This window comes from Brachionichthys hirsutus, chromosome 11 (assembly GCF_040956055.1).
Source record: "Brachionichthys hirsutus isolate HB-005 chromosome 11, CSIRO-AGI_Bhir_v1, whole genome shotgun sequence".
In the NCBI taxonomy this organism is placed as follows: Eukaryota; Metazoa; Chordata; class Actinopteri; order Lophiiformes; family Brachionichthyidae; genus Brachionichthys; species Brachionichthys hirsutus.
The window spans coordinates 8,645,908-8,663,464 of NC_090907.1; the positions used below are offsets into that span (position 1 = coordinate 8,645,908).

The window sequence follows — 17,557 nt, forward strand, 5'->3', positions numbered from 1 at the left end:
GAGACGTTTGAACCTCTTCATACTTTCATGATCTATTCTTCTTGTCATACTGCAGGTTATAAATCTTTGTTCTCCCCAAATATCACCTCTTTCCCTTTTCTTTTTCTTTTATCTTACATTATTTAATGCGATCCACCACAAACGGCGTTGCTTTGTCTGCCCTGAATGGCACAGGCCACATCCATTCACAACCTGCCAAACGCATTCCAGCGGAGACACCGGCCAATCGGCGGAGAGGTGGGCGTGACTCTCCTCACTCCGCCGAGGCAGGAGTCTGAAGTTTAGTGCGCGTTATCAGTGCGCGCTGCTGCTGCTGCCGTGGGAGGATGGTGCGCGTTAGTGTTCACAGATGCGTGATATTATCCAGCTCTGATTTTACTTACGTGTAACTTTGATTTCCAAGCGTTTCTGTTTAGAGTTCAGCGCGTCTTCTCTGCGTCACGCTACAAATGGCTTGGATCAATTCCGCGCGTCTGCGTGGGACCGGCGCCGCTTTGGCTTTGCTTGCAGTCATTCTGACAGGTGATGCAGCCGCGCAGGTTTTTAACAACTATGGATTATCATACGCCTTGAGGTCCGAGCCGTCAGAGGATACGATATTGGTTGCCAATAATGGGATCCGGGTGCCCTTCGGGAGATCAGTGTTCATTGATCCCATCAACGATTTAGTCATCCAAGTTCAGCCCGGTGATCGATGCAGCGTGACGGTCCTGGAAAACGACCCGCTGTCCCAAAGGCCTGGACAGTTGTCTCCGAAAAAGTTTCCGTGTGAATTTGGCCCTAACGACGTGAAGTACTCTCATTTCGGCTCCCGGAGCCCCCCGAGGGACCGCGTAAGGTTGCAGCTCAGGTACGACACTCAAACGGATACCATTATAATACCTTTTATGATTGAAGTGGAAGTCATTTTCACGCAACTGGAAGTGCTTTCCAAAAATATGCCGCTCGTCGTTGAGAAGCTGCTCGGCACGAGCAACGCTATTGACAGAAGAGTTTTGGAATTCACCTTTGATAGAAGTGTAGAACAATGCAAAATAATCCCTCTCTCTGGCGGCAGCGCGCTGCCAAGGTATGGACAACTTGTGGATGAAAGCAGCCTCGGCATGATGGTGGACTGCGATGAATTCACTAGAATGAACCTCCGTTATCAGCACACCTTTGCTTTGAAGTCACCAAGCAGAGATTACATTCCGATGCTGGTGGCATTGCATGATAAGGAAGGCAATTTGCTCAAGCAGGAATTTTTCCAAATTTTGGTGAGAATTAAAGAAGGAGAAGACAACACGGCTCCCAAACCCAGCTTTGTGGCGATGATGATGATGGAAGTCGATCAGTTTGTAATGACAGCTTTAACCGTGGACATGCTGGCTGCAGAGGATGTCGAGTCTAATCCTGATGAGTTAATTTTCAACATCACATCCACCCTGTCGTTTGAGGAGGGCTACATTGTTAGCACAGATGATAGGAATTTACCAATAATGTCATTTTACCAAGGAGACTTGAAAGAGCTGAAAATCGCCTACAAACCGCCTGCTGTGGATTCTAACACTGAGCGGATTTTCCAGATTGAGTTTGAGGTTGTGGACACAGAGGGAGCCGTGTCAGACCCTTTCGCGTTCATGATTGTTATTAAGCCCATGAACACATTGGCCCCTGTGGTTACTAGAAATGTCGGCCAGCTGCTGTATGAGGGTCAGTCCAGATCTCTGTCCAGTTCGCATAATTTGGAAATCAGTGACGAGGACAATTTAGACAAAGTCAAAATCACTGTTATTGATGGGCTAAAGCATGGAGACTTAACTGTTCTGGGCTCAAGGAGGAAGTTTTTCACACCAGGTGACCTCGATGCTGGATTGGTCATTTATCAACATGATGGAAGCGACACATACAGTGACAATATAATTTTCAGAATGACAGATGGCACAAATGATGTGGAGTTTCTGTTTCCAATCACTGTTGTGCCAACTGATGATGAACCCCCGATAATTAATGCCAACACTGGCTTGGTTTTATTCAAAAATCAAATGATGCCGATCTCCTTACTAATGCTCAGTGCAGCAGACATAGACTCGGAGGATTCTTCAGTAACATTCACAATATTGCCTCCCTTTTCCAAAATTGGGCAGGTGTTGCTGCGTCAGTCTGAGGCCCCGGAGGATCCGTCAACCTGGAAGTTTAATACACAGGATGAATTATATGAGAAAGTAGTGACTGAATGGTTGCAGCAGGATATTACTGACGGTAAACTGTTTTATAAACACATTGGCGGCCACAGCACCAGCACAGTCATGGATCAGTTTTTGTTTAAAGTTCAAGATGACAATGACCCACCGAACCAATCAGGTGAGAGCGCTTTCATTATCAAAATTCTTCCTGTTGATGACCTCCCACCCGAACTATACCCTGAAACGACTCTGCAAATGATTGTACACGAGTATCAGCTTACTTATTTCCGAAAGAAATTCCTCCGTTACACTGACCTGGACTCAGAGGATCGGGATCTGAAATACACAATCGTCCAACCGCCTACAGACACAGATGAGAACAGTCCTGTTGTATTTGGAGCTCTGGTATTAACTGAAAAACCAAACGCTGAAATCACAACGTTCACTCAGGCACAAATTAACCATCATAAAATCGCTTACAAGCCACCTGACCTCGAGCTTGGAATTACCACTCGTATTTTGCAGTTTAAGTACAGTGTAGAGGATATTTCTGCAAATATTGTAGAAGGAGTTTTTACTATACTTTTAAAGCCTGTGGACAACAAGCCACCTGAAATAACCAACTCTGGATTCACTGTGCTTGAAAGTGGCATGCATGTGATTTCAAGTGCTGAGCTTGACACCTCAGACACGGACACAGACCGCAAGCAGATATCCTTTACTGTTACTCAGCTTCCACTGCATGGCCGGATTCAGTTTTCATTCATTGATATGACGAAAGGAGTCACTTTCAACCTAGAGGATATTGGAAATGGCAGAATTTCATACATCCATAATGGGGACGAATCCACAGCAGATTTGATACAAATAGAAGTCAGCGACGGAGTCCATGTTGTCCCAATCACTATAAAGATTCATGTGAAGCCAGTTGATGATGAAACACCAATTATTAGTCTCCCAGCTGGCACAATTGGCTCATACTTTGATGTATTGGAAAATGGAGCAACAGAAATTACAAGTAATGTTATTCAGGGAAGAGATGAGGACACAGATGACCTTCGTTTGACCTTCATCGTGGAGAATCCACCATCGTTCGGTGAAATTCTGGTGAAAGGTGTTCCATCGGTCACATTCACCCAGGCTGACATCATTAATGGCTTTGTGATCTACGCTCATACCAGTGGGGAGGTAGGCTTGACCACAAAGGAGGACTTTTTCAATCTCACATTGACAGACATGTCTGATGAGTGGACTGTTGGAGGGAATAAGATCACAGGTGTCCGAGTGCATGTAACTATACTTCCTCTGGACAGCCATGCTCCAGAGGTCTTTGTGGGGCAACAGTTTACCGTTGTTGAGGGACAGAAGAATGTCATTGAGATTCTTCACATAAGCAGTGAGGATGTCGACACCCCCATCGATGACCTGCTTTGTACAATCATTGTACAGCCAACTTCAGGGTATGTGGAAAACATCTCCCCGGCCCCGGGCTCAGAGAAATCCAGGTCTGGGACAGCCATTAGCGCTTTCACCATCAAGGACATTAGACGGAATCATATTTACTATGTTCAAAGCATTCACAAAGGAGTAGAGCCAGTAGAGGATAGATTTACATTCAGGTGCTCTGATGGCATCAATTTCTCTGAAAGGCACTTTTTTCCAATCTCAATTATCCCCTCTAATGATGAAATGCCTGAGATTTTCATGAGGGAATTTGTCGTTATGGAAGGCATGAACATAGTCATTGACACTCCCATTTTAAACGGCGCTGATGCCGATCTCCCCACTGATCAGCTCACATTTGTGATTAGCAAACCCCCCAAGCACGGGTTTATTCTCAATCAGCTCACTACTGGCACTGTCCCCATCGCTAACTTCACCTTGGATGAAATTAGAGAGGCCTCCAGCATTGTGTATGAGCATGATGACTCAGAGACCACAGAGGACAGCTTTGATATTGTGCTCACAGACGGAAAGTTCCGTGTGGAGAAAACACTGGTAGTTATGATTATACCTGTGGATGACGAGACCCCAAGGATGGCGATCAATGACGGCCTCGAAATTGAGATTGGTGATATAAAAATCATAAACAGCAATGTTTTAAAAGCCACTGACCTGGACTCTGACGACAGCACGCTAACTTATATTATACGCTACGGGCCTGGTCAGGGTCTTTTACAGAGGACGACGTCTTCAGGGACATTGCAAAATGTCACAGTGGGCACGAACTTTACTCAGAATGAAGTGGATCAAGACTTGATTATATACATCCATAATGGGCAAGAGGGGATCCGTGACCTCATTAAATTCGATGTGACGGATGGAATCAACCCGTTGATTGACAGATACTTCTACGTCACGGTTGGCGGCATTGACATGGTTTTCCCAGATGTCATCAATAAAGGTGTATCGCTGAAAGAAGGTGGCAGGGTTACTCTGACAACAGACCTGCTCAGCACCAGTGATCTCAACAGCCCAGACGAACACTTGGTTTTCACAATCACCAGAGCTCCAATGAGAGGACACCTCGAGTGCACAGACACACCTGGGATGCCCATTTCGTCCTTCACGCAGCTCCAAATGGCTGGAAACAAGATTTACTACATCCACACCGCAGACGACGAAGTGAAAATGGATAGCTTTGAATTTGAAGTGACCGATGGCTACAACCCCGTGTTTCGTACTTTCCGCATTTCCATCAGTGACGTGGACAACAAGAAGCCTGTGGTCACAATACACAACCTGGTGGTGACCGAGGGCGAGAAAAAACTCATTACGCCTTTTGAGCTAACTGTGGAAGACAGAGACACCGCCGATCGCCTCTTGAAGTTCACGGTCACTCAAATTCCGGTTCATGGTCTCCTGCTCTTCAATAGCACCCAGCCTGTCACCGCCTTCACAAAGCAGGACCTGAATGAAAACATGATTAGCTACAAGCATGATGGCACAGAGAGTGCAGAGGACAGCTTTTCCTTTACTGTTACGGATGGCACTCACACAGACTTCTACATCTTCCCTGAAACAGTATTTGAGACTCGAAAGCCTCAAGTGATGAGAATTACTGTCCTCCCAATGGATAATGGAATACCACAGATTGTGGTGAATAAAGGTGCCCCATCATTGCGGATTCTTGAGACTGGCCACTTGGGATTTGTTATTACCAGTAAGACGCTTAAAGCAGAAGACAGAGACAGCGTTCATGATTCTGTGACCTTTAGGATTACAGTTGCCCCAGTTCATGGATACCTGATCAACCTCGGCAAAGGAAATGCCACCATTGCCACGTTCACACAGGGTAAGTGCTGCAGTTCAAACGGCTTTACAATCCTGTGACATTCTTTCAGCTTTCTAATGTGCTGCACTGACTCACATTTACGACAGTTTTAATTCCCCGGAGCACACTCTCAAACTCATTTTATATTTACTCCCCTCTGATGCCTGAATTCAAATAGAAAGGTTTTTGTACACATTCTCTAGAGACTGCTTGTTCACGGAAATTAAGTATACCTTAGTCTGACCAGAGCTCATTAGAGAGCACACCCTAACCCCCCCCCCCCCCCCCCCCAAGAGGCTTTTCAATATTTAAACCATTCTCACAAGAATAAACAGACACCAAACAAAGAAATGCATTTACAAATTGTAGCTATGCATTTTTATGTGATCCCTTCGAAGGGAAATATTTTGCCATCAAATATTCAAGCCGGTAAAGGCTGTAAAGTGAAATATTCCAGACCCAGGGCCATGAAGAACCCCTAGCAACACACTAACAGCATCACAAACAAATCAGCACGATGTAGCCGCTAATCAGGTTATTCTGTGTTATGTGTTATTTGGGAGTCTAATAGAAATGCAGCCCTTGTTAGCAGGTGGACTCTCCTTTCAGATACCCCTGACACTATGCAGTGTGCACATTTGATCACAGAGCCTCAGCCTGCATCTTATGCCAGGGCTTAGGAGTGCTTCCAGACAAATAGCCTGAGAGAAATACATTTGTCATATCTTCCCACTTGTTATTTAAGCAAAATAATGGATTTTCACAGACTTTATATTTATGCAATTTTCTGTTTTTCAGCTGAAATTGACGACATGAAAATATGCTATGTACTGAGGGATAACGACAATGCTACGAATGACATCTTCCATTTCTCAATCGAGGACAGTGGTAAGCTACTTCATCTAACCATGCTCTCTTAAAATCATACCATGCGATTGGAGAAACATTAGGAGTCCTTGAAATTCAGACTTTTGTTGCTGAAAGTTGAATTTTGTCATTCACTTATGTGTCAGTCTCATAGCACCTCAGCCATGATCACCTTTTGATTTTTCACGGCGAGGGCTTCCTGATTAAGAAGGTAATGATGGATTCAGTGAGTAAGTAATTAACAGAACAATTTGCAGAGACATTTCTTCCATTGTAGATATGTAATCAGGCACAAGCTTGATGAATGGTTTGAGGCAATCATTCCGGTGATTAGCAGAAGCAGTGTGCCTGACAGTGTGTCCTTTTTGCTACTATTCAGCTGTGATAAATGAGCACAAAAGAACTCTCTAACATGGGCCTTATTTTCCCACAATCACCTCAGTGGGCCCCTGTGCACATTTTCTCATCTCTTGACTCAGGACTAATCTGTGGTTTTAGCTGAATAATACAGATCTTAACATCAATGGCAACATGTGGATGGGATGCTAATGAGTGATGACTGAAATCCAGAGGACAAGTCTTTATCTAGAGCTGATGGTGAATAAAAGGACTTCACCTGAGCTGCTGGCACTACTGAGCCCTCACAGAGCTGTTTCTTGTCGATTGAGGTTTGTTTTGTTCATTTACTTGCTGACATACTTGTATCTAACACTGGTATTGTTGGTATTGGCAACTAGTTATTTTTTTGTTTTTTGGCATTCTCTTTAACATTACTTCTACATTTGATAGGATTCAAAACATCACTTGTTTTATGTCCTAAAAAATAGTGGTCAGACAAAATCCCTTTGTCTACAATGTCAAATATGACATGGAAATTATGTTTTATAATGGCACCTAAATGGGTTGAAAATTTGATGAATAGCCTTGTTGCATGCTCCATCCATAAGAACTCGTCACATACTGCTCTAACGCTTGCAAGGCAGCCAGTGAACATTTTTTAATAAGATTTAAGCTGTGCTGGTGGCTGCCCTAATTCCCTAGACAGAGCCTCTGGCTTTGAACAGTTGTGTTGGGGAGGCACTTAAAGAGGCACACAGCTGCACTCTGTCTTGTTCAGCAGTGTAAAACTTTTTCCTCCACGCTTCAAGTTTATTTGGAAATTTGCCAACTCCATTTTGCATTTTTAGGGTGAAAAGTTACTTCTTCATCTCACAGTTTTTGCTAACAGCAATGATGAACAATGAAAGCATTTAGCATCTGTATGATTAACCACTGACATATTTGTATTTATTTACAGTGCATATAATGTACACAATTTCAGATCAGAAATAAAGCCAGGACTGAAAGCTCACTAGTATGATGTTATTTGATTTCATTACAGATTCATCATTAAATATGTGAAATTCCAACAGAGAGAGGTGGAAAACAATCACATTTGACTGTATAAGGTCTTGCCTGATAAATTGCTCAACAGTCCATAAATGTCTCTAATTGTAGTTTTATTTTGGTTGATTGAATAATCAGCTGCTCATTTCAGGATTCGTTGTAAAATGCTATATATGTTGTATATCTCTGCCTCTTCTCTCTTATGGCTTTGCTCCTCTGTCGTCAGTCGCCCATGCAAGCCATTGTTCCGAGTTTTCTGGAGGCTCTATTAGCAGCCAAAAAATAGGCTTACAACCTGGACTTATTACAAGGCATGACACTCATTTACTCATGGCAAGTCTTTGTTTGCAATTGGAGAATGCATGGAAAATGCCAAGCCACTCATTACACGTAATTCAAATACTTATGGCCATCTGACATCTGACAAGGTAATTTTAGCTGTTGAGACCATAACTCCACCAACAGATGGATTACCCAGGTACAGAACATAGTCCCAGCTCTCTTAAATTGAGTTGCCAGAGGCCGAATACTTATTCGAAGCTTGATGTGCAATTTAAACTTAAATGTGTTCAGTGCCTATTTTTTTCTTTTTATCTATTTTGATCCTAACCAGTTTATGCTGCACTAATGGCTTTGCTTTTAGTGGGCAAATATTCAGGATTTAAAAACAGCTTCTAAAAACGATGTTACAGCCAAAGTTAATAGTTTTGTTCAGCTGGATAAAACATTCTCACCGAAGAAAAGTTGCTGTTTCATTCAATTATTGGCTAAAGGATGTGCTTTTAATTACAACTAACAAAATGGTGAATATTCTAAAACAGTATGAGATGCTACAAAAATAATTATTCAGAATTATGGCAGTGTGCATACGACAACTTGTAACCCTAATGTGCTAAAACAAACTTAAATGCACTGATATCACCTCAAATTGGAATATTCCATTACAGCAGCAGTGGTAATTGGATGTGGATGTTAAGCCTTATCATTTTTTTTTTATCATAACGGTGCCACTATGTACTTTACAGCTGTATGTAAGGTGCTTTTCTAAAAGATAAGATAACATCTTATTTTCTCAGATCCGCTTCTGTGCCTCACTATTTGTCAAGCTTCTCAGAGGTTGAATGAATAATCACAGAGGACTAGAAGTACACATTAATTTGTGGACATCTGTTTGTTGTGTTGGAGAAATATCACACCTGGCGCGCGATCACAGACACAGGGGTGGGCCAGAAATGTCTTCACTTACTTGGAAAGTGTCTTATTTAGAACAAGATTAGTATATGTGTGCGTGTGTGTGTGTGTGTGTGGGGGGGGGGGGCACTCTTGTCATTTTAGTCATTTTAGGCTTTACAATAATTACTGTGTTTTACTTGTCTTCAGCCCCCCCACCCCCTTGTCTCCTGATAATTTAGGTGCATTCAGGTGAGTTTACCTGAGTTTACCTGAGCACACGCAAGCCTCTGCATTTCCAAGCAGTTGTTTGAAGAGCTGAATCCTTGTCTACCCCTACCCAGACAATCAGTCATTCATCAGGGATGTTCCTGACGGATACACTGGTGGTCTTGTTATTTTATTCCTGTCCAGGTACTTGCCATCAATGTACCTTTTTCTTTCACTGAGGCACAAGTGACAGCAAAAATGTAGTAATGCTGAAGGTGGGCCAATAGAGCAAGTTCCCTGTGCTTTCCAATTTGACGAGTAAGACATCTTCAATATGTTTAGTGCATCTGACATGAAAATCAACCATTTAGATTTGTAGTGGAATGGGTCTCAACAACACAGACAAAATCTTTGGAACCTTATTTTTTTTATATGGCAGCCCTTGAAAAAGAGAATAATGTTTCCCGCTTCCATTTTCCAGTCCTAATCTGCAGCACAAGCATGCTCTGTTTGTTATTTCTGCTTCGTGTAACAAGATAAATTCAGGTTACTGTGTGTACCTCAACTTAATAGATCCTCTGAACCATTGCAGCCTACAATAGCATCTACTGTGCTGATCTTCTACAGCTTCATTGTTATCAGAATGTAATTGCTTGTGACAATGAGTGCATACTTGAATTGCATCTCCCTATTTTCCCTTCCTGTCTAATCCCAGGTTAGGAGGGATTATAATTGTCCCCAGAACATGTTACAACACAAGCCAAGTGAAAGGCAACATGCTCCCACATGCAGTTGTGAGGTTAATATGAACTTTGTGTACTCTCCAATATCCCATCACAGTGTGGTGACAGCTCGCCTTGCATTTAGGCTGTGTGTTTCTACCCTGTTATTAATGGAACCGTCTACCGTCTTTAGTTTGGCGGCGGGCATTACTCTTTCTTCAAATCTTAGAATATGAATTCTATCCATCCAATATGTTTTAAGCATCAGCAAACTACATAGCTGGGCCAGTTGTTGAGATTTAAAAGAGATTTCAGGGTGTTACATTTTCATCCTCATCCATCTGTGCTGCAGCTAATAAAATATTAGGCTGTCATTTCATTGTTATGGAAAAATGTCATGTGAAAACACATCTGGGAGTTGATTAGATGAGCTGTTCCTAAGTAATATCTGCTTCACTTTGAGGATAAAAAATGTGATTAAAAAAAGAGAATTTAGCCTAATGGTTTTAGATGGCGAGTGATTTATATGTTTCACTGGTCCTTTACGCCATTAGTTACTAATGTAGAGACATACATTTGTCACTTGTTGGCAAGGAGTTATATTTGCAATCTTAATTCAGCAGCACCAGTCTCCTCTGCACGCGACGTAACAAGATGTATCTGTGAATGACTTTTCTTTGACTCTTTATGTTTGTGTGGTGCAGAGATGACTGAAGTAATGCACATATCGATGTCCCTACAGTCCCCAATAAAGTGAATGAAACATTCACCTTGGGCTACAGCAAAGTATGCCTAGAAAAATATCAGTGCATTTATATATTTTGTTGTATCAAGTGATTAAGATTAAATATATTTTGAGTTATAAATGGAGTACTAATTTAACCAATTTCACATCAATGTTTTTTTTAGTTTACTTAGTCTTTTTTTCATGATTGTAAATGACTGCTTAAAAGTACGAAAATACATAATCTGCTGTTTTAGGGGTGCCTAGACAGACTGCTATCACAGTCATGATAGCAGTATTGTTAATGCCCTGGAGAAATGTGATTGTGAATCACAGAGCAGTAAAAGTCATGTCATTTATTAGACCTGAGATTTTTGTACTTCCCAGCAGACTTCCATTTACCTGTCTGCAATCAATGTTAATTGTGTAAGTAAGTTACTTGTGTAACTTAAATCACAAGTTGACAAACCTACATTTGCACTTCACATTAGGTGACATAATTATTAGAATGAATGCTGCAGTCATGTGAAGGGGTAAGTCCGCAAAATTTTACTGATTAATTCTCAATTTTCCATATAATTGGGACAGGTCCACATTAATTGCTATGTCAACCAATAAGAAAAAGTGAAATTATGAAACAACATCAGGCATTAAATCATCTTCATATTCCAGATATCAAGAGCAGAAATAAATAAATTTATTATAAGATTGAAGTCCTTTTCAGTAACGCAATAATAATTCGAGCCTGCCCTGAACTAGTGGCCTGACTCACCATCATGGAAGAATATTAAAACATTGCAGTGGAGGTGAAGTGGCTCTCAATTTCTCACTTTGATGTGATTAATTCTTTGATCCACTGTATGAAAGTGGGGAGACAGGTGGTGTTCCATTTCTTTAGAATTAAGCATTGTGCTGGCAGTAATGAAAATGCAAAAGCATTTGATTGACATGGTGTAACATTACTGCCTTTACTGCCAGATGTAAGTATGCAACCAATGTTCAAGTTGATGTGACTTCATTTTCATTTGGGAAACCAGAAGGGTCCCTTCTTCGGTTCTCATATGCTGCCAAAGTGAGTATGTTGAGCCAAAGCAGACAAATTCCCAAAAGGAGACATTCCAGGCCCAGGCTTGTTCCCTGGATGATGATATGTGTTGTCATACATGCCTTAGGATATCAGTCTAGCAGAACTGTGGTTGTTCAAGCAAAGAGAGGGCAGATATCCTTCTGTTTTTGAGAAGAAAAAAAAATTGCAAGCTAAAGTTTTTGTCAACAGCTTTGATTTTTGAACATCGAGAGTCTCACTATCTCCAGTAAACCAAAGGAATACATCAATTTTAATGCATGTTTTTCTCACACGAACAGGAAAATTTCTTAAAATTATATTATGTGTGGGATGGAAAAGAAAGTTCTTTTCACATGGTGTGTTGTTTGATTTTTGGCCATTGCATATCAAATTACTGTATTTTGACAAATCTGAAAACAGTAGGGACTCTGAGACTCTTTTCACACTCGCAGAGCTTTTGTTCAATTTTACAAAATCACTCTGGATAATGTGTTTTTGGGCCCCGAGTCCCAGCAGTGGGCCGGAGATGCTCCTCACAATCCTGCTGCATGACAAGCCTCTGACAGCTGGGCGAGGCCTATAGTGTTCCAACTCTCTCCAGCTGAGGATTCAAGATTGGAGCCCATTGCATGGTACACCTCATTTGCACACACTATTTATCCACACACACACTCACAAGCGTCTATCCAAGTTAGGGCCAGCTGCCTGATCCTTTAATCAGAGATGAAGCTGGCCCTTCTAAAATGGGTATCAACTACAGTTTGCTTTGTCTTTGATTTCAAGCTGTTGTGTCCTTTGATGAGAATACTATGTTGTATCCCAGGAAAAACACCAGGCCCTTTTGTTTTGATATAATCAGCATTCCAACATTCAAAAGAAATGTGCAGAAGAGAGAAAATGTTGCATGTTTTCCAGCACCTTGTCAGAAGGTTTGTAATTTATGCATTTCCTATGAACACGGTGGGGGAGAGTCATGAGCTCTCGTCTTATTAATGGGGTGGATGAAACTCTTCGGGGACTCCGTGTGTGAATAAATGTCCCACACCTCCACCACATCCTTTCCTCCGTATGAGCTTGATAGGCACGATATGAGAAGTCATCAAGCTGAGAAAGACAAGAGTAGTCAGAAAGGAGATGACAGATATAAGTGCTATGTTGGTCCCAGTATTGATGGTGGAAAGGATGTTGCCTGTAGCGATGGCATGAATGCGCTGCATTCTCTAAACACCGCCTGTGTTGACAGGTTGCGAAGGCTCTAATGCAGCATTGTGAGCTCTCCAAGTGTGTGGTGTAATTTATTTATGAATAGAAATACCTGACACAGATGGACTGATGCATGTTGCTCGGGAACGTAGGAACTAAACAGCTAGGGAAGTGTCCAGAATTCAGACAAACCCCTCCCCCATGAAGGGCACACAGGGATTTATTGTTGTCTGAAATTAACCAGACCATACCTGGGCTTATCTCGTTGTTCAGGGATGTGGGCTTAGTGTGGAAAGTTAAGTATTAGTAGGTAAATGTGAAAAGGGAAGCAAAAATAGGCCACAAGTTTCAGGTTTAGACATCAGGGAAGTCTGGAATGGAGCTATCGCCAAAACCCACCAAAATTTGTTCCATCCATCCCGCTCAGATGCCATTTTAACTTAACTCAGCTTCTTATTTTTAAGCACTTGGTGTGCTTTACTTAAAATGTCACAGATAGAGCTGAAGACAACAATGCAACTGCTGCAAGAATTATATGTTCCTCCCTTTTGACATTTGGCTTTTGTTGTTCAGATCTAATACTTTTCACCGTCTGGGAAATAGAGCTCATCACATCTTCCTACTTTGTTCTATTCCTCTGGGTTCAGGGTTGCATTCTGTACATCAGGCTATGTACTAGCTTTGAATGGCAGCCTTGCGTCGAGAGCTGCTTTTTGTTGTTGAGAGACACATTTCTTTTACAGTTCTGCGATCAGTATCAAAGTGTTGGGCTTACTTTATGTTTGTGGGGAATTGCTGTTGTTACCTTATCTACCTAGACTTAGATGGTAAATTAGATTGGGCAATAATCTATTCGGTTAGAAGTTATATGTATACCAAATATATCCATTTAAATGTTCTGTAGGTGTAGAGTGTCAAGCTGTGTGTTTGTTTTTCTTTTGTGTGGCCCTGCGATGCGTCTTGTCCGGATAGGCAGCTTTAGACAAGATCGTGGTTGTCTCATCAACAATACAATGGATGGATGGATGTAATGAAATCTGAATACACTGACAGTTGGTGCCCAATTGGTTATGTTATTTCTGTATGGACACTGTGTTGAATTGAGATGAGATAGATGCACAGCTAAGATAAAGGTTTTATGTTGCAAATGTAACTCATTCTAATGTCACTTTATTAGTTCAATTACACTCGTATCATGTTTGTAAATGAAGCTTAATTGCATGGATGAAACGTTAACAGTTAAATGTAATGTATTTAGTGCATATTTATCTTGATTTCAACAAAAAAAATCCTAAGATTTAAATTTCCGCATTATTCACAAGTATGTTGTATACCAATCACTGTAGTTTCTGAATATTATTGGGTAGCTGCTGCCTTCCCAACAAGTCAAAAGAAATCATCAAGGCAAACAAAGAGTGACACGAAAGGATCTTATTTTTACAATGTAAAATTCAAATTATCCAATAAAGAAATCGGAATGGAAGGTTTGTTTCTTTCAGAAATCCACCCAGTGTTACAAGAACTAAACTATAACAACATCACTTCCTCAGATACTCTAATCTCAGGAGGACAGAATAGCAGACTGGATTTGTGTAGTTCTACTTGAAGGCTCCTTTTCAACAGTCATAAACAAGAAAGCAACCGCCGTTTAACACTTTTTCAGGAATTAACATCCCTGTTTTTTGTGGAAGCTTTTCCTCTTGGGTCAAAAACCTAGCATTTGAGGGTTTGCAAGTAACAGCTGTGAAATTCAGCTGAAATATTTTCTTATGAATTAAACCAATGGAGGCCAGTCCTGCGAACAACCTTGACAAACAGACAGCTCTATTAGTATGGAGCTCGTGAATCTGTGGGACTGGGATGGGATTTGATATTCTATGGCCTCACACTGCTGCATTCAGCAAACAGTCTACCATTATTCGGTCTGACAAGAGAGCAAAGACTGTGCATTCAAGGATAAGGGAAAAGCATACCCCCCACTTTTTGTTAAGTCTCTTTAACCTGCGGACCCTTATGCTGCTTTGTTTTCTCTCTCATTTTCACACTTCCACATGCATCTCCTTATTTCGCTATTTCACCATTCGCTATTCAGAAAGGTGTTCTAATGAGTTCAGTTTATTTGACAATTTCCCATTATGCTCAGAATTGACCTTTTTCATTCTTACATATTTGCAAAAGCTGCTTCAGTAACTTTGACCGTGTCCCTCTCAGGTCATTCAAATTCTATGGAACTTGCATGCAGAGGAAACTAGGAACTCATTACCTCTCTAAGTGCATTTCTAGTATTTAAAATATAATGAACTCTTAATGGCTTTAATAACCCCTTTGAATGGCTCCAACTCAAGGATTGATAATTTATTTATGTACTTGCTTTTACAACATTAATAGAGAATTTGACTGCTAATCATATTCAAATGTAATAGTACTCCTCATGCTGTACAAAGTCAGCCAACAAAGCATGTTGAAAGGTCAAAAGTGTATTCATGCTGTAAATTATTCAGTTGCTCCATATGCTTTTAATTGTGAGTTGAAGATTTGCTCAAATTTGAGTTTAATCAGCCTTACCAAAAATGGAATATTTTCGAATAGCTTGTGCCCACACATGAAAGACCAGTCGCGCATGACCATGGATACGCTTTGAACTCAGATGCTTGGCAGGGCAACCTGTGCTCCGGGTTGTAAATCAGCAATGTGCAATCTTTGCAGATTTGTACATCCACAGTTAGCCACTTACTAATCCTCAAGGTGTTTGGAATAGATTTTGTTTCAACTAATATTCTCAGCCAAAGCTAATAGGATTACAGTTTAAAACCTAGGATGTTTTCAGGTACGTGATGCCAGTAATTTCTGGACACACATTTGCCCTGGCATACTTCTAAAAGGACACTCTGTTGAGACTTATTCTGTCTTCTGTTTGAAATGTCTTTTAAATGGCCTCAATACGTTTTTCCTCCTAAATACCTTATAATAACATTCTAATCAAGCTGAACAATCTGAGATTACAGACCCTCGCCTCCAAGTGCCCTATCTCGCAATGTTAAAGAATCTTTTAAAACATTCTAGAATCTGGATTCAGATCCGGATCAACGCCACGGACCGAGCCACGGACAGAACCTTGCTTGTGTAAAAATTTCAAGTCGATTGGGTTACTAGTTTTTGAGTTATGCGCGTGGACAGACAAACAGACAGACAGACAGACCCAATTGCAATAGCCTCGCCTCCCCTTCGGCGAGGGTAATAATAATCTCTCTAAGCAGGATGTGAGTTATTTGGAAGTGTTTTCTGTAACAAATGACAGGTTAGATCATTTGTAGAAGTGTGTGCAGACATTAGAGCATGAAGCAGACTCACAGGACAGGAGTGTCCTTCCCCCACAATCACAGTGTACAGTACTGTATTGTTTTTGACACCTGTGTCTCCAGGGTTCACAAATAAAGGGGGTCTATTTGAAATAAGAGCTCTGGGAATTCCTCACTACCTTTTCACACTGGCAAAGGAAGAAAGTCACGGAGGAGTTTCAACAACCTTATGCTAGTCTCAGAATGAGATGAAGGTTGTTGCTTCACTTTAACTGTTTCTTACTATGGAGGACAACATATTTAATTGGAAAGTTCATTGGTTTACCTCATTTAAATTGTTGGTTAATGTTGCAGCATTGTCAAAAAGTCTGAGCAGTGTTGTATTTAGTGTATGCATTTCTTCATTGTTGAATCTCTGAGCACCCTCCAAACAGCTTCCCAAGTATTTTGTCTTGAAATGATCACTCATTATTTGAGAGAGTAATTCCATCCTTTGTTTTTCAAATTCAGAAAATGTCGCACTGTGAGCAAAATCTCTTTTATAGTTGTGGTACAGATGTTAATCTCAACGAACTTTCCCTACGGAGGGCAAAGTCTTGCTTGCCTTAAGGCTTAAGCTTTGCATGGCTTTCTGACCCAACACTTCTATACAGAAGTGGCTTTTGCCTTTCTTCCAGGCCCCTTAAATGCCACCTCAGAGTGACCACTATGTCAGAGTGGACACAGAGGTGACAGCAGCCTGAATGGACCCTGCAGCGCATTCAGATTTATGGCTGACCAGTTCCCTGAAAGTCTGTGCTGCTAGAAAAGGGATTAAGTCCTGTGAAATCATAACAATTCTAAATCTTTCAAGCCGCGGCCAACTCATTATTCCTGATACAAGGCTTAGGGTGATTAGACCACATCTCGGTCTCTCTCCTCTGCTATGTGCTTTCGTTCTTTCAACAGGATTATCATATCGCTTTTTCCTTAATTGGATAGATGAAAAGTATGCTGGTATACGCTGGTACATTCCAGGATCCAAACACAACCCAGACTGAGTTAATATTGGGACAGAATTTGCTATTGTTTGTTCTACAACTTAATGTAAACTCAGCTTGACATTTTCTCCCGGAAGCAGCATGGTGCCAGAAATTTCAAAGAGGATAAAGCATCAGAATTTATAATAAACATGATTAAAAGTCTCATTAACATTAACATTAATCCCATTAAAAGCCTCTAGAGACTGCAAAGTTCATCATACACTGCAGTGTTGAGGTCAGACAGAATGTGTTTATCACGTGAGATCTTTACTGCTAAAACAAGTCAGCATTTTGTTTTTTACAAGATGAAATATTCACATGCTTGTAAACACATTTATTTGAGGAAAATTAAGTTTTCATTTACATTTGGTAAAGAGTTTCCATTCAAAACTTATGAAAGGAACTGTTTATTGCATCATTTAATATTCATGCAAATCAATAATTTAGAA

The 17,557-nt window shown here is 41.0% G+C and overlaps 1 protein-coding gene across 1 annotated transcript in view; it reads left to right on the forward strand.

The window, feature by feature from the left end:
* The first annotated feature begins 449 nt into the window (after positions 1-449).
* Positions 450-17,557, forward strand: part of frem2b (FRAS1 related extracellular matrix 2b) — a 45,844-nt gene continuing 28,736 nt past the window's right edge. Inside the window, exons 1-2 of the mRNA XM_068745326.1 lie at positions 450-5,460; positions 6,238-6,327. Coding sequence (XP_068601427.1) covers positions 450-5,460; positions 6,238-6,327 — 5,101 coding nt within the window. The remainder of the gene's footprint in view (positions 5,461-6,237; positions 6,328-17,557) is intronic.